Here is a 27043-nt window from a genome sequence, read left to right as displayed (position 1 = left end):
GAGCCCAGCGGACCGCGCCAGACCCACACGGAGCATCGCGGCGGCGGCGGCGGCAGCAGCAGCAACAGGCGGCGGACTTGGCGGGTTGACGGAGGCGGCGAAGGGGCGGGGAGCGTGAGGAGGAGCGAGCCAGCCCCGCGCCGCCGCCTCTTCCCCGCCGCATGGACGAGCACCTCAGCCTCCTGCGCTCGCCGCCGCCGCCGCCGGCCGCCCGCCACCGCGCCCACCCTCCGCAGCACCCCGCGAGCCGCGGCGGCGGCGGCGGCGGCGCCCGCACGCTGGTGAACCCCGGCTACGCCGAGCCCGCCGCGGGCCCCGAGCTGCGGCCCGACATGACGGTGGTGCCCGCGGACCACCTGCTGGAGCCGGAGGCGGCCGACGGCGGCGGGGACCCGCCTCAGGGCGGCTGCGGTGGCGGTGGCGGTGGCGGTGGCGGCGGCGGCTGCGACCGCTACGAGCCGCTGCCGCCTGCGCTGCCGGCCGCCGGCGAGCAGGACTGCTGCGGGGAGCGCGTGGTCATCAACATCTCGGGGCTGCGCTTTGAGACGCAGCTCAAGACCCTCTGCCAGTTCCCAGAGACGCTGCTGGGCGACCCCAAGCGGCGCATGAGGTACTTCGACCCGCTCCGCAACGAGTACTTCTTCGACCGCAACCGGCCCAGCTTCGACGCCATCCTCTACTACTATCAGTCCGGGGGTCGCATCCGCCGGCCGGTCAATGTGCCCATCGACATCTTCTCCGAGGAGATCCGCTTCTACCAGCTGGGCGAGGAGGCCATGGAGAAGTTCCGCGAGGACGAGGGCTTCCTGCGGGAGGAGGAGCGGCCCCTGCCCCTCCGGGATTTCCAGCGCCAGGTGTGGCTGCTCTTCGAGTACCCGGAGAGCTCCGGGCCGGCCCGGGGCATCGCGATCGTGTCCGTGCTCGTCATCCTCATCTCCATTGTCATCTTCTGCCTGGAGACGCTGCCTGAGTTCCGCGATGAGAAGTACTACCCTGCCTCGCCGTCGCAGGAGCTGTTCGAGGCGGCCAGCAACAACACGTCGGGGGCACCCGCGGGAGCCTCCAGCTTCTCGGATCCCTTCTTCGTGGTGGAGACCCTGTGCATCATCTGGTTCTCCTTTGAGCTGCTGGTGCGGTTCTTTGCTTGCCCCAGCAAAGCCACCTTTTCGCGAAATATCATGAACCTGATAGACATCGTGGCCATCATCCCTTACTTCATCACTCTGGGCACTGAGCTGGCTGAACGACAGGGCAATGGACAGCAAGCCATGTCCCTGGCTATCCTGAGGGTCATCCGCCTGGTAAGGGTCTTCCGCATCTTCAAGCTCTCCCGCCACTCCAAGGGGCTGCAGATCCTGGGGCAGACGCTGAAGGCTTCCATGCGGGAGTTGGGACTGCTCATCTTTTTCCTCTTTATTGGGGTCATCCTCTTCTCCAGTGCAGTCTACTTTGCCGAGGCAGACGACCCCACTTCAGGTTTTAGCAGTATTCCAGATGCCTTCTGGTGGGCCGTGGTAACCATGACAACAGTGGGTTACGGTGACATGCATCCAGTGACCATAGGGGGCAAGATTGTGGGGTCACTCTGCGCCATCGCTGGTGTCTTGACCATTGCTCTGCCAGTCCCTGTGATTGTTTCCAACTTCAATTACTTCTACCACCGGGAGACAGAAGGGGAAGAGCAAGCCCAGTACATGCACGTGGGAAGTTGCCAGCACCTCTCGTCTTCAGCCGAGGAGCTCCGGAAGGCGAGGAGTAACTCGACTCTGAGTAAGTCGGAGTATATGGTGATCGAAGAGGGAGGTATGAACCATAGCGCTTTCCCCCAGACCCCTTTCAAAACGGGCAATTCCACGGCCACCTGCACCACGAACAATAATCCCAACTCCTGTGTCAACATCAAAAAGATATTTACTGATGTTTAATATATAAAACAAGTGACATGCTGTGCTCAGTATTGTGTGGAACTTGCCCCCTTGGTCTGTGTATGCCCTTGTTTTATACATTTCCAGACCATTCATCAATGAAAGGACATGAAGAAGTGGAAAGCACACTTCATTCTCCCTCTCCCTACTGCTTCATACTGAAACAGGTGTCTGTTTTGCAAGTGGGCTGCATTCTCTCAGCTCTCTTATTTTTTTCCCCTCTCCCTCTCAATATTTCCGACAACAAACTTACTTTAAACTTGATTTTTAGTACAAGCTCTGTAAAAAAAAAAAAACTGTACATCCCGGGAGGAAATGAAACTAAAGAACAGTTAGAGTAACTGTTTAACCTCAGAATCGAAAAGCAGTTGTTTGTTTACTAAGTAAAGCAGGCACATACTTAAATGATGCTTCAGTTTGATGGACCCTTCAACATTATTGAATATTTAGTTCAGTTGCCTACACTGTGGATATGTGGATGAAAAGTCTAATTAGAACAATGAGTTGTAAACCCACCATAAGTTTATTTGGTTTTCAACTGGAATTTCCATTTGCAACACCCCCCTCCTGAAAATTTAAGGATCTCTACGATTTTGAACAAAGGGAAGTGCCCAAGATGCTCTGATCTGACTCAATAATTTAACTCTTTGGGACTTGGTAAGCATTTCGAAAGTATTAGACTAACAGATTCCTGTGAAATTCTGTGTGCACTCCAGCTAACATCTATCAAAGTCTAGAAACAGATGTTTTCAGTGCTGCTGAGAGAAACAAAAAAATTTCCTAATGCGTCTGAGAGATAATCTTCTGCAGTATCACAAGAAGATTAAAGTGGCAGACACTCCTTCCAGCGGAAGTTACTAATTCGGACCTGACTGATGCAGTTCCCATAGCAACCCATGTTTCCCAGGAAACCCGAAAAAGGTTGTCATGGCATCTCTTGCTCTCTAGCCCCACCCCCTAGCCCCTGCCGTTTCCACAGTAACCTTTCCAGATGGTTCCTACTTACAGGATTTCACAAGGAAAACCACTGTTTAAATAAACCGCACAAATAAAGTTAAGTCTGAGAATCCAAGGTGGTGAAATGAATCACAAAATGCATATTTTTACTGCCAGAAAATCACTGATGTCATCCCATAATGACTGAATCAAAAAGGAAAATATCGTCATTGGAATGTTAAATATACACCACAATAAGCCGTGATTTGAATTAAATGCCAGTAATTGGGCAATCATTTTAAAAGATGCTTCTCTACTGTTTTCTTTCCCCAAGAAGTTTCAAGCCAACAAATGAAATTTAAAAACAAATGTAAAAGTGTTCTGCACATAAACAAATGAAAGATTCAATCAGTATACCTGAAATCTTACCACAAGGGACCTTCAGATATCCTCTTTAAAAAAAAAAAACAATTCAGATTCCACAACAACACTGTCAGCATCACAGTGCTTGAAAAACTAAATATACTTGAAAAATACAAAGGATGCACACTTTTAACTGAAGGAATTGCAGACAAGCAATAAAAAAGAGGGACGGGAAGTAACCAAACCTTGGGAAAATACCTGCAAGTTTCATCCATATGCCAGGGGTTGCCAGAAGACAGACAGAATCAGGTGAGCACTGTGTGGGCAGCTGAGAGCCCTCCCTTTTTTTGTACAGGGAACCGGGAATGCCATTCGCATCTAGATTTGTGATAACTTGCAAAATCAATAGTTTCATATTCATTACATAGGCGCCTTTTAAAGATCATTTATAACACCTTTTCTGTTTGATGTTCATGTTGCTAACTATTCTTTGGTTCCTTTCCCGTTTTTGTTTGTTTGTTTGTTTGTTTGGTAAAAGAATGAAGAAAAAAGTCATTTCTCTTCACAATAACCTTCACCCAAACTGAGCTGAAGATGATTCCATTCCTTTTACTTGGCTTCTGAACAACCTGTTTGTCTTGGGGAAAAAAAAATGATAAAAGGCAGAACTGCTGTGAGATTATTGGTCCAGTTTTTATTTACACAATTATTTAGTGGTATGCAGTAGTACAGTTCTTTGAAACAAAGATCGTTAAAATTGCAATAAGGGTACCATTTTATTTTAACACAATCATTTTATTTTATATACATTATATAAGTTATACATTACACATTATCCATAATTCCTTTTTGGTTTGATGGGTATAACTACTGTATCCTAGAGTAAATGAGAGTAATCCTATTTTTAAAGCTCATAAAATATTTTCAAGTAGTCAGAAGCCTACTTACTTTATTATTTGTGCATTTGAGAAATGAAAAGTAGTGATTAAGACCAAAAGAGGGGGAAGAAGAAGGAAAAGACAAAAAAAAAATTGAGTCAGGAAATCTGTGTACCTGCCTGGTCATAGAGTCATTTTTCTTATATATGTGCTTTGAAATAGAACTGCTTTATCTAGTTCCCTTTGCTAGTTGTTCCCTTTGCTAGTTGTTTGAGTTACCTTTAACATTGATCCACCTTGTGACCAAACTTTTGGTATTTTTCATGACCAGAAATTCTTTTTATAACACATTTGGTGGCAATATGGTAGACACACTATAGTAATTACGTAAGAATATTTTTGTATCTCTTCTTAAAAGATCTTAACATAAAGATGAACAGTGCAGTGACAATTTTATTCACATTTATTCAGAAGATGTAGAAACTCCGATTAGTTCTAAGTAAATTATGGTTGTGCCATAATTTTTGGAATCGTGTGGTTTTTAAATAGCAGTAATACAAAGGAGACTTTTTTTTTAATCCAGAAAAATATGGCTTTTGAGTCATAACTTTGAGGTAGCATTGTTGCTGCTAGTCACCATATTGTAAGCTCCTTGAAGGTTACAGGATCTGCACAGGTCTTGGCAAAGTTTTGGATTGTCATGTCCAGCACTGAATGTAGCACCTTGTTTGTATTCAGTTCATAATTGATGAGTGAATGGCTGTTATCTTACATTCATGTTATTTTGAGGTTTTTAATGAAGTGGTTTAAAGCATAAGTTCTACAGTCATATTGCCAGGGTTTGAATCCTGACTTGACTGCATGACCTTGAGCAAATTACCTAATCACTCTGTGCCTCAGTTTCCTTATTTGTAAAATGAGGATAATAAATAATACCTCATAGGGTTGTTGTGAATACGAAATGTTAATGCAGGTATATTGCATCAGAGATTTTGCCAAGAGATTATTATTGTGATCATTACACACAGGTGTTGTATAATTAATATCAAGCTTTGTGAATGATATGAAATACATAAATAATCTGTGTCTTCCTATTGACTTTCTATAATATCAATAATAATTACGATTTATTAAGGATCAACTACGTCCAGGACACTTCTCAACTCTGCAAGGTAAGTGGTATTAACCCTGTCTTAGGAGGGTAAAAAGTAGATGGTTAATGCTAAGTGATTTCCCTAAGACTTCACAGCTAGGAGAGACCCAGCATGATTTAAAGTAGGTCATTTTGGCCCCCAAAACCGTGTTCCTTTTATTGAGTAACTTGAAAGAGATTGAGAAAATAAATTTCTTATACTTACAGGTTTGCCTTCAGCCCATGTTACTAAATAATGAATTCATGTAACGATCATATCTCCAGAAACCTAATCCATTCAATGTACTGAAAATTAACCCTTTTCCTAACCATCAGATATTTTTAACCAGAGGGACCAAATATATTGTTTAAATCAGATGAAGAGATGGACTCTTCTAGTAATAAAAGATTATTTTCTAACATAATTGATTTATCTGGATTTAATATTATAGTACCCAGAAAGTATAATGATAGTAGTGATACCTGCTAAAACAATGGATGTTTTTCAGTTTTAAGATTAAATTTCCTATTTTCCTGTGTTTTAATCTACAACAGATGATAGTATTATGCAGATTGTTGTTTTTCCATCTTCTTATAATTTGTTTAGGTTACTGAAGAGCCATGCCAGAAAGTAGTGTAAACATTTTGACTCTCCCTTATTAAGAAAGAGGAAATTACTTAGAACAAAAGCATTGAAAGCAGATGAAGACTGCCATTTCATTGAAATTTGTGGTGGTATTGCCTTACCTAACCACTCCATGAGTCTTTAAGAGCCTCTGTGCTTAAAAAAAATTAGAATATAATTGTGTCCCACATAATAGTTGTAGCCTTTTCCCTAAGGTCCTAAGGCATTTAAAAAATGAAAATGGATAGTGAGTTGGGCTTAGAGCAGAATGTTAATGAGTCCAGGTTTACACATGCCAATTAGCTTTGCCAAACCGCAGACTTCACTGGGCTCAACTGTGTGTCTTGGATGTTGAAAGGTATACATATGTCTGTGTATACAAGGGATTCATGGGAGGAGGTGTAACTGGATCAGGGCATATCCTTCAACACCTTGGGAAAAGTGTATACACCCTACAGCTGGCGAAAGCAAAAATCAAGACAACAACATTGTTACCGTTTTATTTCTTGTATGGTGTTTTAAACTGATATTATAACAAATTTAACTACCCACCAACTAAAGGGACATAATCACAAATGGCTACATATAAGAGGTGTGTTGTATCAGTTATTTCTAAATTTTGAAATAAAATTTCAGAATTGAAATTTTAAATGTACAGTATGAAGACATTTAAAGTTGTGCTTCATTTACATGAAACTTGTTGTTTCCTGGGAGGGTAACATGCTCAAGTCATTGCTTTGCTGATAGTGTATAAATCCAATGTATAAAATACTCACCAATAGTCTATTCGTTTGAGAGCCATAACTATAATGTACTGGCTTCTATGCATTTAAAATGTCAACATTTTCTACAGCAGTTCCAAGTTCTTCCCACCTCTCAGCTGTGAATAGAAGTGATAGCCTCTCCCACTAAGAAATGCAAAGCAACACAGGTGCCCCCCTAGTCTGAAGACTTAGGGAAGCACTGTGAGATAGAGGTGAGGAGCATAAGAATGGGGAAGAGGATATTTAGGGATTACATTTTCAGGTGGGTTTTTTTCCCTTCCTGTTTTGTATTTGGCCTTTTAAACTAAGGAGGATAAAGCTATTGTTTTTGTACAACTAATTTCCTACATTTTGTTTAGCAGTTTTATGTATTTTAATGAAATCACTTGTGTTTTTATAACCTGCTGGGAGTGGTTGATCATCTTTAAGAGAAGGCCAGTCAGAGGAGGTAGGAAGAAGGGAGGGAAAGCCATGCAGAACCCAAACCTTACCACTGTGTCCCAGCCCCTAACCTCCTGCCAAGAAATAGCCATTGCCATAGAGTATATGTGATAACAATATTTTTTGATACTCATGCTCACCTTGCAAATATAATTTAAGTGATTTAGACAGGTTGGAAAGTTTTCAAATATTTGTCTTTGTTTTCAGCAATGCTATGAACTAATTTTGTCTTCGAAATTGTAAAGAAAAAAACATTTTACAAAGAAACAGTTTCATGGTTTTCTCCTTTTTGAACTGGATGAGTTTTTCCCTACCTTTCAGATTTTGCACCATTAACTAGCAAATGCATTAAAGAAGAGACCTGGAAAAGAGGCTCCATCATTTTCTTGGGAGCCCCTTTATTATTGTTGCAACCTAAATAGTGCAGAATAGGAACTCTTGCCTGAAAAGTAAATCCCAGGATTCTGATAGTTAGTAAGGTAGCAGTTAAGTTAACAAAAAAAAAAAGTCATGTTTTATCTTATCTAAACGATGTTAGGAATAAATCTGTGCATTCAGGGCTCTGACTTTGCAGATACAGGGATCTTACCCCCCAGTGTGGTGATAGGGAATGGAGTGAAGCTTTTTCTCCTCCAGGAGCCCCGACCCTCACCCTCACCCTTCCCTTGCGAGCACAAAGTCTCTGGGGAATCTCTATGGAGATCCCCACCAACTCTTCTGAATGAAAGTCAGCATTGTACCTATGTGTTATATGTCAATCAGCACTCCTATTTCACTTGTTTTTCATTAAGTTTATATTAAACTCGTTCTTTAAGCATCCTAAGATTCTTAGTTTTATACATTTAATGTGTTCCTTAAATTAAAGCATTTAATTTAATTTGGAATAGAAGCCATTGGGGGTTATTTATTACACACACACACTTCATCTGTTTATAAGTTATTCCTTATCCTAAGATTTATTTACTTTTTGTCTGTAGATCTAAACAGTCTAATTGTTTTTCTGAAAATCAGTGAATTTCCAAAATATTGATTTTCATTCATATGTGCAGCAGAAACATTTACAAATCATTTTTATTTTTTAAAACCTTGCTTAAGAGGCAGGTTTATTGCCTAGTATTCTCAATGTACCTATTTATGTAGTAATAGAGTCATAAAAGTAGTAAATACATTCAGTCTATCACTGAGTTTTGTCATTTCGCTTCCTAAGTATCTCTGAAAAGAATTGACTTTTCTACATCGCTGCTGCCACCACTTTAGTCCACACTACTGTCACCTCTATCCTGAGTCGGGATGAAGTTCTCTTAACTGGCTTCCCCACATTTCCTGTGGCCAGTCTGACCCATTCTCCACCTGGTAGCCAGAACGATCTTCTTGAGACTCAAATCTGATTCTGTCACCTCCCTTTGTTTAAAATTCTTTCAAGGTCTTTTTTCTTGTTCTTAAGATAGAGACGCAAAGGCTTAACATAGCCCTCATGGCCCCACATGATCTGGCTCAGCCCTCCTATCTAGCCTTATCCTTTCCCTGTGCTCCTCCCCTCATTCTGTTGGACTCCAGCAACCCTGGTCTTCTTCCTGTTATGGAATAGGTTCCCTTTTGGCCTTAAGCAACAGGGATCTTTGCAAATGTTCACTGTTAGCCCCTTCCTCCCCTCCTCACCTCATATACTTCTATCTTTACTTCAGTACTTCCTCCAAGACATCTCTCATGACTCTGGTTTTATCAATTCCCCATTATGGTATATTTCATCAAATTTAAGAACCACCATTATTTTATATTCCATTTAAAAAAGGAAAACTGCTGCCAGTTATGAGGGAAAATATCAGTGATTTTAAGGTGCACCCCAATTTCTTAGATGCTCAAATCTAAAAAAGTAAGTCGTAGAATGAATTAAATGTTATCTTGATGTAGCTGTCAATCTGTATTAATTTGTGTTATATGATTAATGTCTATTTCTTCTGTGAGGTTGGGGACTGTGTCTCTCTTTGTTCACCATTGAATCCCTTCTCATTCTCTCCTGAATCTGCTCAAGACACGCTTTCACCCCACCACCTCACCAAAAATGTACTTTTCAGGGTCACTGGTGACCTCCTGTAGCTACACCCAGTGGCCATTCTCAGTACTCATTTCATTTGACCCATCAGAAGCATTTGGCACTATAGAATACTCCCCCGCTCCTGAGAAGAAATTTTTTATTTAACTTCCAGGATGCTGCACTTTGGATTTTCTTCCTACCTCTCAGGCCTCTCCTTCTGAATCTCTTTACTGATTCTTCCTCATCTCCCCTGGGTCTTCATGTTGGAGGACCCCTGCACCATGGATTAATCCCTGGACCTCTTTTCTGTCTGCATTCAGTCATATATATTTACACATACATACACATATACATATATATATACACACACACATATATATACACAAACACACATATACATATATTTTATTGAAATATAATCAGTTTACAATGTTGTATCAATTTCTGGTGTACAGCATAATGCTTCAGTCATACATGAACATACATATATTCGTTTTCATATTCTTTTTCACCATAAGTTACTACAAGATATTAAATATAGTTCCTCGTGCTATGCAGTATGAGCTTTTTGTTTATTGGATTTTGTGAGAATCCTGTATTTTGAAGCAAGAGACACTCTGCCAGAGCTCAGTAGGTGTTCTGTGTATTTCAGTGGGTTTGTAGATGTAATTCTTGGTATATTTGTGGGAGAGGGTGAGCTGTGAGTCTCTCTACTCTGCCACCTCGGCTCCTCCCTCTGCATTCAGTCTTATCGTTTTAGCTTTAGACTATATCTGTATGTGTGTTTATATCTCCCACCTGGACCTCTCTCCTGAACTCTGGATTGAATTTCCAGGGGTCTGCTTGTCTCCACTTGCACAGCTAATGGATATCTCAAACTTAACATGTTCAAAACGGAGCTTCTTTCTCCTCTCCACCCCCACCCCCGCCCCACCTTCAAGCTAATGCCTCCTGCCTTCTTCCTCATCTCCATGACTTGCAACTTCAATTTTCTAGTTGCTCAAGCTAAAATCCTTTGGATTATCTTTCTCTCACCCACCCCTACCCCATCCAATCTATTTGCAAATCCTGTTGGCTCCCCTTTTAAGATGTCTCCAGAGTCTTACCACTTCTGCCACCATCCAAGCCATCATTATCTCTCACGTGGATTTTTACAGTACCCTCCAGACCAGTCCCCTAGCTTCTGTCCTTTCCCCTGCTTGAGTCTGTTCTCAGCATAGCAGCCAGAATTGTCCTTTTAAAACACTTGTCAGATCATGTTACTTCTTCATGGCAAAACCCTCTTTGGCTCCCCCATTTCACACAGAATACACACTAAAGGCCTCTCAGTGGCTGGCAAGGCCCTACCTGATCTAGCCCCTCTTACCCTTCTGACCTCATTTCTGACTCCTCTTAACACTGCAGCTGCACTGGCCTCCTTGCTCTTCCTCAAATACACCAGGCGTGCTCTTCTTCAGGTCTTTGTGCTTCTCGTTCCCCTGCCTGGACGGTGCTGGCATCTGACACCTGCATGGCTCATGCCTTCACCTTTTTAGGTGCCACTGTCTCAGTGAAACCTTCCCTGGCTGTTCTGTTTAAAACTGCAGCCCCCCAGCACTCCCTATATCCTTTCTCTGCCTTATTTCCTCCTCTAAAATGTTAGATATTTTACTTTGTTTATTGTTGTCTTCCCTTCCCTTCCATGAAAACAGGATTTTTGTCTGTTCATCGGTTCTGTATCCCCCAAGACTTAGAATATGACCTGGAATAAAGTTGGTGCTTAGTAAGTATTTATTTAAGGGAGGGATGATAGAAAGGAAATAGTGTTCCAGTTTGAGTGTTTTTAAACTATAAACAGAATGTGCCAGTTGTGTATCTGTGCTTCATTTTGTCACTGTAAGGGTTATACTCCTCACCATGCTCTTCTGAATAAAATTTCTTGCAGTTGGCTCACTGGAAAAGACTTCTATTTGACAAAACATGCTCCAGCAGGTTTACCCACCCAATTATGGGGATGGATGTCCTTAATATAAATATTTTAAATATAACATTAATATGCGATATCACTCCTAATCACCAAGGGTATCTGGAAGTCAAATGCTTCACAGAGACCTAATAGCTAATAGAATGCTGTTTATAAATGACACTCAGTATATACTTGCTGACTAATTGACCCGAGTAGTACAGACAGTAAAAATCAGAACAAGTCAATGGTATATCTAGGAACTTACCTATCTAGCACACATTAAAAAAAAAAAAAAAAACTTCCCTGTAAGTTCAGTCTTGGCTTCAGTTAATGGTGAGTCCTTAAACATTCGTGGGGTCTTCATTAACTATGGAAACTGATTGAATAAAGCATTAGAGATTTCATCAATGAATCACATTAAAGAATTATATTGTTGCACATAAGTCCTTACTGGATAAAATTACTTCTTTTACAAAATAACCTAACTTTTCATGTAGTTGTCAAGTAATATGGCAGGATCATAAAAATTGGCTATTTTTTTTTCTATTTTATATATGGTAGTGTGCATCTGTTAATCTCGTATTCCCAATTTATCCCTCCACTCCCTTCCCCTTGGTAACCATATGTTTGTGTTCTATGTCTATGAATCTGTTTCTGTTTTGTAAATAAGTTCATTTGTACTGATTGTTTAGATTCCACATAGAAGTGTTACCATATAATATTATCTTTCTCTATCTGGCTTACTTCACTTAGTATGATAATCTCTAGGTGCATCCATGTTGCTGCAAATGGCATTATTTTATTCTTTTTCATGGCTAATATTCCATTGTTTATACCACATCTTCCTTATCCATTCATTTGTTGATGGACCCTTAGGTTGCTTCCATGTCTTGACTATTGTAAATAGTGCTGCTGTGAATATTGGGGTGCATGTATCTTTTCAAATTAGAGCTCATCTTTTCAGGATATATGCCCAGGAGTGGGATTGCTAGATCATATGGTAACTCTATTTTTAGTTTTTTAAGGAACCTCCATACTGTTTTCCACAGTGGCTGCAAAATTGGCTGTTTTTTAGTGATTTGTTCGTATATGAAAGAAGATGGGGACGTTGAATCCATGATAAATAGGAGCAAATTCTTAGAGTGATTGTTACAACGGCAAACCTTAGGCTGCTTCTAAATAAAACAAGATGGAAGGCGAGGGGAAATCCAGTTGCGTATATTGGTAGCAAGAGATTCCTGGCAGCTTTGAAAAACCAACATATGTAATATGGAATTACTGAAACTAATTAAAACGTTGATACAATTGAATATGGCAGATATTGCCATGATTTTAGGCAGTATTGTAACAAATACACTTTCCTCTGCTGTAGGAGATGGGGATTCTCCTGACATGAATAGAGAGGAACTTTCTCCACACCTCTTCTGAATTTTTTCCTTTCCTGCATTTCTCAGTCAAATTAGACCAGAGATTCACTTGGACGTTGCCTCTGCACACCCAAGTGGCACAATTTCCTTACCAAATTTGTCTCCAAATTGATGAAAGCTAACATATGTGCTTGATATTACATATGTAGACCAGAAGAACTTAGAAATTCTTTTCACCTTCTATCCCTTTGTATAGTTAAGCCCACATAGGACAGAGGTCATTTCTCTCTTCTGAGGATACATTGTTAGGACTTTTTAAGAAAATGACACAGAACAGAGAATTGAAATGAATACTTGTCATTTCTTTCTTTTACCTATTTTTTTTTCTGGTTTTGTGTGAGGAATTGTAACATTTTTTATTTTTATTATTTAACTCAATGTGGGTTTTTCTGGCTTTTCTATTATAACCTGGTATACTGAGGTATTAGATATTTAAGAGGCAGCCTCACATGCCTCTTATAAAATTTCATTTTATATTTACCTCGTTTAAGACTACAGGACAAAACAAAATACCTGGTGTATTTAGGAATAGAAATGTGTATTTGATGAATTTACTAATATATTACTTTTATAAGAAATCATAATTAAAATCATTTTAAGTAAGAGTGATTATATGTCAGATTTCAAAATGTAGTAAGCAACTAAAAACCACAGACAGAAATAATTTCTCCAAGTAAGAACTATGTTTGAATCGCTTTATACGTAGATTCTGTGAACTTTTTACCTGCAAACATTTTAACTCATTTTGAAAGAGCAATTTATTTTACTATGTAACTATGTGAATTGAGGAGATTTATTTTTAGTAGACCTAAATACCGCTCAAAGTATTATTGCTTACGTCTCACAGCTCATTTTCTCATGACTTTTCAGATTTTTGACAAATCTCACCTCTTAGCACATTATCAATTTTAATTACTGAGTGAGTTTAAACGTTTTTTGCTTGCCAATAGTACATAATTTCCAAGAGGCCAATCAGAGAATTATACATAATTTAACAAGAAATCTTTCTAGTCCTTGGGGCTAATTCATGACCATTTAATTGATAGAATTTGTAGAAGTTGTTGGTGTGCAGCCAACTCCAAGTTATTTAATAGATGTCAAAGTACAGGCACATGAAAACAAAGTTCCCGTAAAACCACATGTAACAGAATGATTTCAACTTTTTCCTCATCAAATACAAGTTAGTGAGGCTAACAGGTAAGCCGAATATCTGTACCTCTCTCATTCAGGCCCTGGTGGATGTATTAATTACTGCTTCACAAACTTGATGATTATCGAAATTTGACTATTCTTTCCCTTTTTTCTTGCTTTATATGTCAGAACATTTATTTGGTCAAATATCTTCAATTATGAGTCCCCATTTTCTATTATACTTCCTTTCTCTCTTTTTGTGCAATCAATTTTGATGCTTAAGTCAATGTCCATTTTTCTAAACCCTTCAACTCATTTCTTAGCTACTAATATAAACATGATGATTACCATCTAAGTATCACTTTTATTTCTGTTTCTGTTGAATGGCAACCCCCTCCATATCTACAGTCTGCTAGGATGCCAAGGTGTACCAGACTTAATAATCCCAAGAGCCTTGAGGCAGGTATTGACACATGAGTTTAAAAAAACCCAAGCCCCTGATATAAAAAGGGTGTATCAAGAAAAGAATAGCATAATAGAACCATCTCAAGATAACCAAAGCTGCAGAAGCACTGAGCAGAAGCGAGGCACTGAGGAAATAAAAAGGTTATCATATCATTCCTGTTACTTGTTACTTGTAATTTCTCGTAACTAGTAGTCATCAGTTACTATCAGACCACTTTAATTTTCAAACTTTCATAATGAACATGAGATGTATTGTGATGCAAGAATGTACTCTTGCTTTTTGACTAAAGACCAGTGTTAAGAAGAAATTATATCTTTCGTGAAGGATGAGCAAGTATAATCCAGGCCAAAAGGGAAGGTTTTCACTAGATAATTTCCCAGCACAGTGGACATACATGTCATTTAGCGAGTGAATGATTCTTACATAAAAAGCGCACTCAAATTCCAGGTCACCATCATCAGGTGGTTACCACTGGTTCTGAGACACCTGCTAAAACCAGGAGTACATAAGGGGAACAGTCTTCTCTATGTATCATGGTGGATAATATTCACATATTGAAACCTGAGGCTGGGTTTAGGATTTTCTAGTTTTGTCTTTATAAGTATCAGAGTTATTAAATCTTTAGAGTACATAAATCTCTCTCTCTATATATATATCCATTTATATATGTTTACTAAGTGGCTCCTATGAGTAGACACTGTACAAAGTAATGGGGATTTATTCATTCACTCAGCGTATAAAGTGTCTACTATGTGCCAGACAGCAGTCTAGGTTCTGAATGTAGCAGCAAACAAGACAGCTGTACTGCCTTATGCTATTTTTAAAGAAACACTCCACTGTCAGAATTTCTAAATAATTTTTTGTGTGTAGTTGGGGGAAAGAAAGCAATAAACTTAATTTCTTGGTTCTCCACAGACACTGGTTAAGTGGTTATTGTCTTAATTTTTTTATTTCTTTAAGTGGTATATAACTGCTCAGAGTTCATATTTTAAAGGATTAACAGATTTGAAAGTTATCTGTAATGACAGGATAATCTACAGACATGCCCATCTGCAGTACTTAGAACATGGTTGTCAAAGTACTCATTCTGAGTCTCTCCCTCCTTTATTCCCCTCTCCGTAACACTTACCTGAACATGGGATTTCTATTCAGTTCAAGGGAGTTCTCCTCTTAGATTACCTCAGTGGGATATACAGCTGGAAAAGAAACAAACCCTTGAAAATACATCAAGAAAATTGATACATGTATTTTTCTAAAAATCAGTAGGTACTCAGTTCCTTTAAGATGGTTCTAAAGATGAGGATACATTTTCCTATTCAAAAAACAATCACATTGGTTTGGACTACATTTGGAGGTCATTATTAATAAGGAGGGAAAAGTTAATAATTCCAACATACTCTGAAACTTTTTCTCACTTATAAATTAAAAGTACTCGATATGTGGTTAATACATTTAGAAAGTTAAATTGCTTAAGCTTTTCAAGATAACAGTAAAAAAATAAAGTTTTGAAAAGTGTAATAAATAGAATATTTTGTATTGACATAAAGTCTACAATTAAAAAAAAAACAATATACAGTAAATTACTGTGTTTACTCTGTCCAACAGATACCTGAAGAGCCTCACATAAGGAACTGTAGAGCAGCACTGACCGGTAGGATGCTCTTTTTAAATTGCCTAAATCAAGAATACAGTGTTGGTTATATCGCTGATGGGCAGTGATCTGTCTGCCAGCACATATTTTTGTTTCAGTCGACATTAAATAACATGCCTCTGACATATAAAGGAAACAGCTCTGAAGCTGGAAGATTCTCTTCAAATTGTGTGCAATATACAAGATATTGACCAAGAGAGAAAGAAGAACATTAAAAAGATTAAGGTATCATTTCAACCTTTTGACATTTTGATGGAATTTAATCATCCAAAAACTAATCTCAGTACTGCTGATAAAGAAAGCCTAAATGTTTGTTTCCAACAAGCCAGCTTATTACTGGTTTTTTTTCTTTTGGTTAATTACTGGACTGTGTTTAATCATGATGTATATTAATGTTACCTTCTATGCTCTGGGTTGTGTGCAACTTTATTTGTGAAAGTGTGTTTTTTACCAAAGGCTCTCCTACATAAATTAGCCCTTTTATATGTAAATAAGTGAAGTCTAAACTGTGCCCAGATAAATGGTATTAAAGACAGACTTGTCTAAAAGAAATGTGCCTTGCTTGGTTAAACACTCTTTTATTTTTTTGATTCAAAAATGATAGATTTGCAAATTAGTCTTGTAGGTAGGTTTTAGCTGAGCTTAACTTTAATGAGTGTATTAGTACTTACATGTTTAAGTTGTCTATCTTAACTAAAGTTTTAGTATTTAGTTATACTTTTCAACAGTTCATAGATAATATACTCATTTAATTTAGTTTTCATGCGATGTTTGGTGTGGTGAGACAAAGCACATTCTTAAAAGATATATACAGTATTTCATCTAATGTTTATAGAATTTCCTTAAAAAGCTGTACCTGTAAAAGTTTCTTGACTCATTTTCTATTTTTATATTCTTTTAGAAATGGAACTTTTTTCAGTTAAAAAGAAAAGCAAAGTTTTATTTGGAAAAGAGATTTAGGAGGTCATGAAAATGATTTCCCTTTTGAGGACATTTCACTTCTGTGCCATTATTAATGTATTTACTGTGACATTTCAGCAGAATGGTAGCTATTTGTATATTATTTAATAAGCCTTATGGAAAGTCAAACTGTGAACATTTAGTATAAAGAAGACTTTTTTTCATTTCCATATTTTATTTTCAAAATACACCTGAACAAATGCATAAAACTAATCTCCTATTATTCAAATACATAACAACTTTCAGTCACTATCAAAATACTGTGGTAGGAAAGCCAAGATTATAGTACTTTTTGATACACTGTAGAAGGAAATTCAGGTGATGAATTTCATTGTTAATATGTAAGAATCAGTAACTGAAACAGTTTTATACCTACTGGTAGCAAAGGTGATAGGAGATAGAATCCAGGTAACTTTCTTTAAGGCAACATCTACAATGGATTTTGCACACTTTGCTGGTAATTTCTCTGTGGTCAAAACTTTGAGACCAGATCACTCTAGAAAATAATGAAGTAAGAGAATGACAGCTGTCTCAGATTTGAGCTATGTGAACCTCCAAGCTGGGTAATTTGTGATTAAAGTGAAAATATAGCCACCACCGTGTTTTTGTTCTGTGTTAGGCCACGTAGTAGAGACACTGGCCCAGAGAACAGTCAGTCCATTTCCAGCCACCTCAATACTCCTAAGCGATGATCACAGCCTGGTCACATCAGCTATCGGGATCACCAATCACCTGTCCTAATAGGAGGTCTTAGACATGCAGACATTTTAGTAAGGATCAGAAGGTGTTACCAAAATAGACACGGGAGCTACCTTCATCAAACACCAATGAGACAACCTTAAACATTATGGTATGTTTAATATCATGTCTACATTATTATTACAGGCTACAGTTTCAAATAAAGGCAAAACCTGAACCTTTGCAATAAAAGCACAGAGTGGTACCAGATGAGGAAACTGTCATGTCAAATATGGGTAGTAAAAATAGTATTGTTCTAGGAGACCGGAATTCTTACCCATTTTCTGCCTGTGGGACCCTAGATAAGTCACTTCCCACCGCGATGCTTCAGCTTCCTAATTGCCAAATGGGTGTTCTGGGTTAAATAATCTCCAAAGCCCTTTCCAGCCCCCAAATTTCCATTTTATTCATTTGAAAGGGTTTTGAAGAATACTTAAGTACTCAGATTTCCTTATGTATTTCTGAAGGAAAAAAAATAAATTGAAATAAGATTTAAGTCTTGAAAGTGTCATAAACGTACCATTCTTCAAATTGATTGTGAGAGAAGAAATTGGATTTTTTTCCATCTCTAAGAATTGTTACTGGTCTATGATGGGATCATGAAGAAGGAGAAACATCACTCTGCAGAATGGAAACAGACTAATGAAATACCTGGAAAGGAAGAGAGGTTATTTTTTTAATTTAACTTGATGTAAGGTGATTTGAACTCATGTGTGAAATGCTAAAACTGTACCAGAGCTTTATCATACTCAACATTATAACCCTGGGAGTAAGAGAAGGTGGGAAAAAGTCGGAGAGATAGGAGTGTTTGCCTCATGAGCTCTTGATTCTTTCCGCATGAGCAGCAGTTTGGTAGCGTAAGCAGGTGTCTGTGCTTCCGTGCTGGCTCTGCCAGTAACTCTCCCGTGCCCTAGGGAAGTCCCTTTAACCTCTCTGAGCCTCATTTCTTTATATGTGCAGTGAAGACTTTAAATTTAGTAATCTGTCTGGTTCTTTACATCTTTGAAAATTCTGCATCATTTTCAGATTGTTATAATAAACATGTCCATGTCCTGCTCCCCTACAGTCACTAAGATGCATATATCTCTACTCATGTGACTGAACAGACTGCAAATCCAAACATTCATGTCTCCAATATTGCTAATTGACCTCGGCAAGACGTAAAACACGTAAATATTTTGATGTTGACCACAGCTTAATTCTTATGATTTATCATTTCATCTTTTGATGTTGTTATCTAAATGAAATGTCTGTTCAGGTGAACTTTCGATTTAAATTTTTTGTAGTTGAATAAACACTTGGTGAATCAGAATTAAATATATTATTGCTTACAAAGGAACTGTAGGTGATTGTAAGGTGCATTTTTGTCCCATTTAAAAGTTAATATTTGGTCCCAGAAACAACGACTATAATTTAAAATAATATTCACTAAATTTTGTAAACTTTTGTGACTACAAAAGAGGCTGGATGGAGCCATATTGTAATTAATTTTGCTCAGGAGTGAGAAACAAAATTCAGGGATAACCCAAACGCTTCTGTTTGGCTTTAGTGGACAGCTGGAAAAAGAAAGGTTATAGGTTTTGCACAACATAGGTAAGAAATGATTATACCTGTTGTAAAAGAAGAGTATATTCTGGTTGCTGGTTTTATTAGGATAGAAGGATGCTAAAATATGGACACTAGGGAAATTGTTAAAATGATAGCAGCCCATTTGAATAATACAGAAATATTTTGTCATACTAAGATTATTTGTCCAGAAGTATAGTCTTATATCCTTCCATTCAGAAAAGGGGGCAGTTTTTAAGGGCCTCTGTCATAATAGAAAATGTGTGTTTTGACTAGTGGAGCAATTCATTAAAATATTTAATCTGACGATTTGGGTTATGTGAATCTGAATTTTCACTTTAGATGTAATCGAGTCTCTTCCGTATTAGTGTTAGTGATCTTTGTAAGAAGTAATTTTATCCGTTTTTTAAAAGTTGATGAAATTTACTAATGGTGATTCTAGCATATTGTGTTAATAGCATATCTTACAACAATTTGTGAACAGACCATACAGAACCAAACCATAGTAGTATCTCTTCTGGTAAATTGTTTCCATGGTGTGATCTCATAATACTGGGTTTAGGGTGCAGAGGTTAAGTATTTAGTTTACTTAAAACTAACTGTTCAAAGTGTTTTTCCTAAATGCCATAAAATTGTATGATTATAAGCCAAATAGGAATATCCTATTAAGGACACTGTATAGACCATTTTTGGAACTACCCCATAAAATGATGTAATTTCTGTTAAAAAGTTGCTTCACATACAAGGGAAAGCAAACAGTGTATGTAGTATTTCTATGTAATATACCAAATGTTTTTGAATCCATTTTGGAAATCTTATACAGAGAGATGGTAATTATGCAGATATCAGAATAACAAATACAACTACAACACTTCAGTGTTTTCATAGAGTTGTGTAACATTTGTTTATTGTCTCATACTTTGCAAAGATCATTCACATACCGTATTTAATCTTTAAAATACCTATATGAAATAATAATACTATCTGAAGTTTGGAGATTAAATAACCAGGGTTTAGAAAGATTGTGACTTTTCCAAGATCATCTGACCAGCAGATGACCTTAAAGCCCACGTTCTTTCCACTTTTCATTTTCCTATATCACTTCCATTACCTTCAAAATTTTGACTAAAATTTAGTTCTAATTGATACATCGGAGAAATTCAGGTGTTAGCTACAAGGCATTGTTGCTGTTATTGTCAGACCTTTTCAGGTATTTCCAAAATACAGTCCTCCCACAGGGTGATAGCCAGACATCTTCCATCTAAAACATATTAAGTCCCCACAGTCTGACCACCGACACTAAATCTGTATGATGTCAAAACGCTAGACTGAAAAATTATCTTCTTCCTGATCTCCTTTCTAATTTCCTTTTTTAAAAATCCGTCATAATGCCTGGTTTCTGAACAGTTGAAAGAAGCAATAATCAACCCAAGAAACTGCAGACATTCTAATTCAGAGAAAATATCGTTTGAGACCCACCATGTTAATTGCTTTTCAGCCTGTGGTTTTTCATCCCATGTATTCTGGGACTAGGGGGGACAGGGAAGGGGGAGTGGGTAGAAAATCTATCTTTATTTTAAGAAAAGTCATTACTTCCTGTAACTGTTCAGAAAAAAATTGGTTATCAAATATTAGATAACAGAGTTATTAACATTTAGCCATAGTTCAAATATATGGTAAACTTTATGCATATATTTAAAAATCTACTTAAGTAATTTCCCAAATAAAATTAAAATCTGATGACTGCTCAGTTTGAATCTGGAGAACATTCATGTGTTAATCCATGACATAGTCGTATATTTTAATTATTTTTTCAAACAACAGAGAGACACTGTAACTGCTTTCCCTTGTAAATCAACAGTTTGTGATACATTCTGTACTTTTACTGACTAGCAATGCAGTGTTACTGTGAATAATTAAGTGGAACATAAGCTATAGTATATCAGAATTTAAAATTTTGTTACCTTAAATTTCATTCTCCTCATCAAACAAATATTATTTTGTATGGAATGAAATCATAATTATTCTTAAACAATGACATAATAAATAATGGAATTCCAAATAAAGTATAAAATCAAATCATATTTTATATTTTTCTATATTTGTCTTCCTTTGACATTGAATTATGTTGATTTATCACATATCAATGTAAAGTTAAATTAAAGCTCTTATGCCATGTTCTGTGATGTTCTTGAAAATAATTTTGGGCCTTCTGTTAAGTAAATATCAGTATATACCTGTGAGTTGAATATGTGATATTTTCATCTGATCCCTTTTATAAATTTGTCATTGAATTTAAAGTGTTTTCATTGCAAATGTTATGTGCAGAATTCAATAAAATACCCCCCAAAATCCTGTTACCCATATTAATAATTAGTTCCAAATTCTTTTTCTTCCTTCCTTCCTTTCTTTTTTACCTCTTTTCTTGTTTTTGTTTTTTCTTGCAAATGAAGAGACATCAAAGCTGAGCTGTTGTCAACAGCTCAAGTGCCAGAGGTACCTTTGGACAGCTCTGCAGGCTGCTTTGTGCCCTCTCACGTGACCATGCTTTGCACTTAGCAAGTCTTTTGGATGCCAGCATTGCCTAGGTTTCTTTTATTGCTCCCAGTTGTAGGAGCTGTTTAGGGCCCAGAAAAGTCTCAAGGAAGAAAAAAAAATTACGTATGATAAATCTGTGCCTTCATATGTTCTGTCAGTTATACAGGAAAATGGTGAGAAAGCAAGTGCACATCATTTCATCCAAAAATATGTATTAAGCATCAGTTGTGTGCACTGCCCTGTTCAAAGCACTGTGAGAGGGTATGAAGGTAAATAGGAAAGTGACCCAGCTCTCAGAGAATGTGGCGTCTATACATCCCTGAGCCTGCAGATTAGGGTTCCCATTATTTAGATCCAGAAAAGTCAAGTGTTAAATAAGAACATTTTGTTTGCCATATGTATTAGCTATAAAAGTCCACTAGTTCTTGCACCATGACAGACTATAATTTCTGCTAATCAGTCTTTACATACCCATTGTTCTTATTTTGTACTTAGCAGTTTTGATCCTAAATCTTTTTCCTAATAGCAGCTAGTTACTCCAATGTGTTTGTGCTTTTGGAATGTCAACAAATGTTACATCACCAAAACAAAGGCCCTCTTGTTTCCATCTGGAATTTTACTTTGTCTTTAAAAAAAAAAAGTGCAGATTTAGGCTGCCTTATACAAGTAGTAATTAGCTATTAGAGAAAAGAACAAAACATATTTTTCTGAGTCTCCAGTTGATATAAAAAATAGCTGTTTCTAAGCTTTCTGGCCATGCAGCTTTGGTTGTAGACTCCATGAGCCATCATTTATAAGTATTTCATTTTAAGGAGCCAAATCTTAAAGTGTTTTGCAAATATTTTACAGGGTGAATTAAGAGATGCAGGTGGTTTCCAACAGATTACAGACACCCTCTTTGAACCACGCCTCCATCCAAGAGAACTTGTTTCTGTTGGATTCAACAGAAACAAATCTGTACATAATTATTGCTGCACATCTCCTGTGGGTTAGGGCTCACTCAATCCTCAGGTCATTTTCCTGTACTCTCTTCTGTGTTACAACCTTTATCAATATCGAGCCTTTCTCTCCCATAGGTCCAATTATCATTTATTTATAAGTGCCATTAATCACTGCCCAAATGGGTTACATTATTTTGTGTTTAGAACAACCCTTCTTTGTTCATGCTAAATAATACCTGATAACTTGAGTCGTGGCAGAGGAGAAGCAGCCAACGAAGAACTCAAACCTCTGGTGACAATACCGCCTTTTACAGTGTGAGGTCAGTGAAGTAATGGTTTTGGAAATGAAGCCTCAGAGAAGGAACAAAACAAATAACCCAGAAATCAGATTTGGAAACACATAATTGACAAGGAAATGTATATGTGTCACCCATGTCTGGTCCAGTTGGGCGTAATAAATGCTTTTAGATGAAGATGAGAGACACAAATGGATCCATAGGCACTATCTCATTATCCTTTACAACATCAGTGAGAAGGAGATGCCAGGTATCACCAGTTTAATTCATACCCATTATTCCAGCCAGGAAAACAGTGATTTTCACATGCCCTGCGTCTACCAGCAATCAGATACTGCATGATGGAAGTTAGAGGGCCGAATGGGAATCCGGAAGCTGGGCTAAAAAGACGATAAACATACCTAAATCTTTCATTTCCTTCCTACAGAGAAACAGGGGAACTCTGCAGAGGAAAATGCTCATGTTGTCTTTTGATTTGTGGTGATGGAGATGGAAATAATTAGGAGAGAGAGGGAAGTGGCATTCATAATGTGGATGCAAATTTTTGAGGCAGAGTGCATTTTTGCCTGACAATTTCTGGAGGCAATTTATTAAGCCGTTTGAACTTTATATGTCCTAGTCTTGAGAAAGTAATGAGTTTGTGATTTTAATATGCACTCCCTCCAGGCACTTTCCGTGCCAGCGGGACTGCTCTGCACTACCAGTCAGTCAGGCCAAGCTCTCAACACATGTAGCCTGGCAAGCGGTCCTCTCCAGCCCTGCCATGTGTATTTTATGGTTAGAATTAGCTCCACAGGGGACACTGCACAGGCAACCCACATTCTCAGAATTCCTGGAGTATAAATGAACGAGGCCTTACAGCTGTTCAGTGCTTTACAATATTTTATATATGTATATATTGTTTAAAAGCAATCTGCAAAATCTGTAATCTGCAAAACAGGCAGAGAAGGTAACATCAAGTCCTTGGGACCAATAAAGAAACTGGAGACATAGTTACACAATTTGACTAAGAGCATGTGGTCAGGACATTTCAGAAAGTGACAGAAATCCAAGGTTTTCTGACTCCTGATCCAAGGTTGATTTTGCAAAACCACATTCCACACCCCTCATCTGCCCTCGTATCTCAAATTCTGGCTTTCCTAAGAAGTGAGGTAACTGAGGAGGTTGTCATCAGGCTGTCTTGAAGAAGAACAGAAGAAAAGCCCTTCCGCTGTGTTTGTCTTGCTCTGATTCAAGTTGGCAAGTCTGTTCCTGCCTCCGCACGCCCTCCCCACCCAGTCCCCTTGCCTTAAAGTGAGACCCCAGGGAAATGGAAACCTAAGCTCTGCAAACTGGCTCAACCACTACTCCGTGAGTCTATTCATTTATTATTCAAAAATAGTTATTGCGTATTTCTTATAGGCCATTTCTCCCTCTCACTTCAGCGGAAAAATTATCCCAATCCCCAAAGCTCTGGTCCATCTTGTTCAAACCCCTCCCAAACTTGCCTTCATCAAACATCATCTGTCCGAGCTCTGTACTCAGTATCTCCTCACCCCAGAATCTTTGATTAGTATATAAATGTTTCCTTGACCATAAATCCATCTTCAGCTTTATTTGTCCCCTTCTATTCAAAGCCAAACATTACAAAACAAGTTGTCTCTACTCCTTTGCCTCTCATTTATTTGACATTCTACTATAAAGTCATCTTACTGTAATCTGGCTCTGTCTCCACCTCTCACTGAGTAGTTCCTCACTGCTGGCTTCCTTGTCATCCTTCGGTTCGCCTCTTACCCAGTCTCTGTAGAATGTGACCCTGTTGACCCCTCCCTCCTTGTTGTTTTTTGTGACACCCTTTCCAGCTTCTCTTTGTCTCTTTCACTGACTTGCCTTCCTCTTGTCGTTTCTTAAATCCTACTGTTCCCCAAGGTTCTGATCTCAGCCTTGACCTTTTCTCAGAGTCTAAACTCTCTCCAGATAATCTCCACCAATATCTTAGTTTTAACTGCTTCCCCAAATCTTCATCTCCAGCTCAGATATATATCCTGAATCCTATTCGTACTGTACTCCAGGTGCCTGTTGTTTTCTCAGCCCATCATTTCCTCACTGTTCACATTCCACTCTTAGAGAACCTGCCAGCCCACAGCCTGGAAGGGACAGCCCTAGGGCCCCTGTGAGCCCATTCTCTGTCCACAAGTGGTCACCTAACCCAAACTGAGCCAACGAGAGTCCCTCTCCCTGGAATTTATGACCCAGACTTGGAGACAGAGGTAGAGACAAGTAGGCAGAGATCTAAGTCGTATGGAGCTGAGCCAAGGTCAGCCTCTTGACAACTCTGAATCCATATAATCCACGTTCCGGGGAAGCAGTAACTCAGCCTGCTAGAAAAGCTTAGAGGATGAAGCAGAAATGAAGCAGAACAATCACACTGCTACATGAAGGATGGAAAGAGCTACAGACAAATCTCTAGTATGTGGAAGGCCCAATTCTACCCCCAGATGTTGGGTTCTATGAGGTTCTTCTTAACCCCGCAACAAGCCAGGATTCTGTTTGACAGCTTTATGGGGTTTCCTGACCACATGGCCAATTTATCTTTTGTATACCAAACTCCTTGCTAGAAATATCATTTTAAGTAATCTTGAGACTATCCAAGTTACTTCAAACTCAGGATGTCCAACCCAGAATGACTCATTTCCTGCACTCAGCACCATATCCAACCCAAACTGTATTTCTTATCTTGGAGAATGGAACCACTTCTCCTTAAAGCTACCAGTTAGAAATCTGGACGTCTTCTAACCTCAGGCTTCTGCTTCTCACTCACTCTTCATGGCCAATAAATCCTTGAGGCAACTCCCTCCCCACCTCTGAATTGTTTCTGTGTCTTGTGATTTCTTGCTTATCTTGCTGCAGTAACCTCATAAATTTTCGTAGAGCTAAGTTTTCTGTAGAGCAAATCTTCTGTAGAGCTACAATGATCTATGTAAACTGCAAATATGCTAGTGACTCTCCTGGCTAAAATACTTCAACGACTCCTACTTTATCCTGTTAGAATAAAGCCCAAACTTTTTAGCATGACATCCAAGGCCTTTTATAAACCATCTCCTGTTGACCTTTCTAACCTCATCCCTTATCACTCTCCAATGCTCTGCGTCAGTCACCTTGAATTATTACGAATTCCTTGTATGTCATGTGCTCTCTCATCTACGTACCTTCACATTTACTGCTTCCCCCTCCCCCCACTCCACACATCCGCACTCTTCTCCTCAGCTGGGTGACAGCTATCTTTCAAGAGTTTCTTTTGGTGACATCTCCTCCAAGAAAACCTCAGTTAAGTATCCCTCTGATGTCACCTCAACGGCCCTCTGTCAAAGAAGTTAACAAGATGTAACTGTCTACTCTTTTGTCTCCTTTTCAAAACTGTGAGCATCTTGAGAGCCGCCCAAGTCATCGTTACAATCACAGTGCTTGGTTTATAGTGGAGGCTCAGTACACTTTTATTGGATAAATAAGACACCAAGAAGATGTAACTGCTGCACTCAAAGTCCTCATACAAGTAGTGGAAAATGAGAAAGCCCACGATCATGGCAAGTTCTGTACCAGGCAGACTCAGGGAACAATGAGAAAGTAGGAAAGAACAATTAGTTCCATCCAAGGGCCTTTAGGAAATAAGACAGGGGTTCATGTTTGATGAGAAAGTGGAAAGGACCGGGTGAGGCAAAAGAGGAGAGGGAAGGGTGTTCAGATGTTTGCAGACAGTGCCAGCCTACTGATCTTTCACAAGTTGCAGAAGCAGCTGCGTGTGGATGTACCACTGTTTAGAGGCTCTCAACACTAGATTCATAAAACAAATGAACTCCGAGGACGCTAGAGAGCTGTCTAAGCAGAGGAAACCCTTTAAAAAACATTTCAAACTATTGCAGTACTTGAAAATATTTTGGATTCAATAAAATGCCAAATATGTCTCACTCTTGGAAATTTTCCCTCTTAATTTTGAAACACATGAGTAGTGTTGAAGAAATTAATCTGTACTCTCAAGTCAACCACACTTACCTCATTCAGTTGCTGTTTTAGAAGAACTGTGTATTATTCCAGGAAAATTCAGGGTCCTTATTGTCAGCTTTCAGACTTAGAAACAGGAAATCAGATTTTATCTCAAGTGTAACTTTAACCTCAGGATTTAAACATTTCCAGTCTAGATTTCATCAAAGGGCTACTTCAATCTCCAATCCTTTGAAGTATTCCACTGGGACAAAAGCTCTTCTGTTTACATTGCACAGCATGTGCCCATGGTATCTCTATAAATCTT

The 27043-nt window shown here is 38.7% G+C and overlaps 1 protein-coding gene across 1 annotated transcript; it reads left to right on the top strand.

Annotated features, from left to right (window-relative positions):
• On the top strand, nt 1-21159 carry KCNA3 (potassium voltage-gated channel subfamily A member 3). Its single transcript, XM_031457784.2, has 2 exons — nt 1-3533; nt 15674-21159. Exon 1 carries the CDS (start codon nt 162-164, stop codon nt 1923-1925), a length of 1764 nt encoding a protein of 587 aa, XP_031313644.2. The 5' UTR covers nt 1-161; the 3' UTR covers nt 1926-3533; nt 15674-21159.
• Nucleotides 21160-27043: the final 5884 nt, after the last annotated feature.

This window comes from Camelus dromedarius, chromosome 9 (assembly GCF_036321535.1).
Source record: "Camelus dromedarius isolate mCamDro1 chromosome 9, mCamDro1.pat, whole genome shotgun sequence".
NCBI classification, from domain to species: Eukaryota; Metazoa; Chordata; class Mammalia; order Artiodactyla; family Camelidae; genus Camelus; species Camelus dromedarius.
The sequence above is the reverse complement of the archived record's forward strand: the minus strand, read 5'-3'. Positions and strand labels throughout refer to the sequence as shown.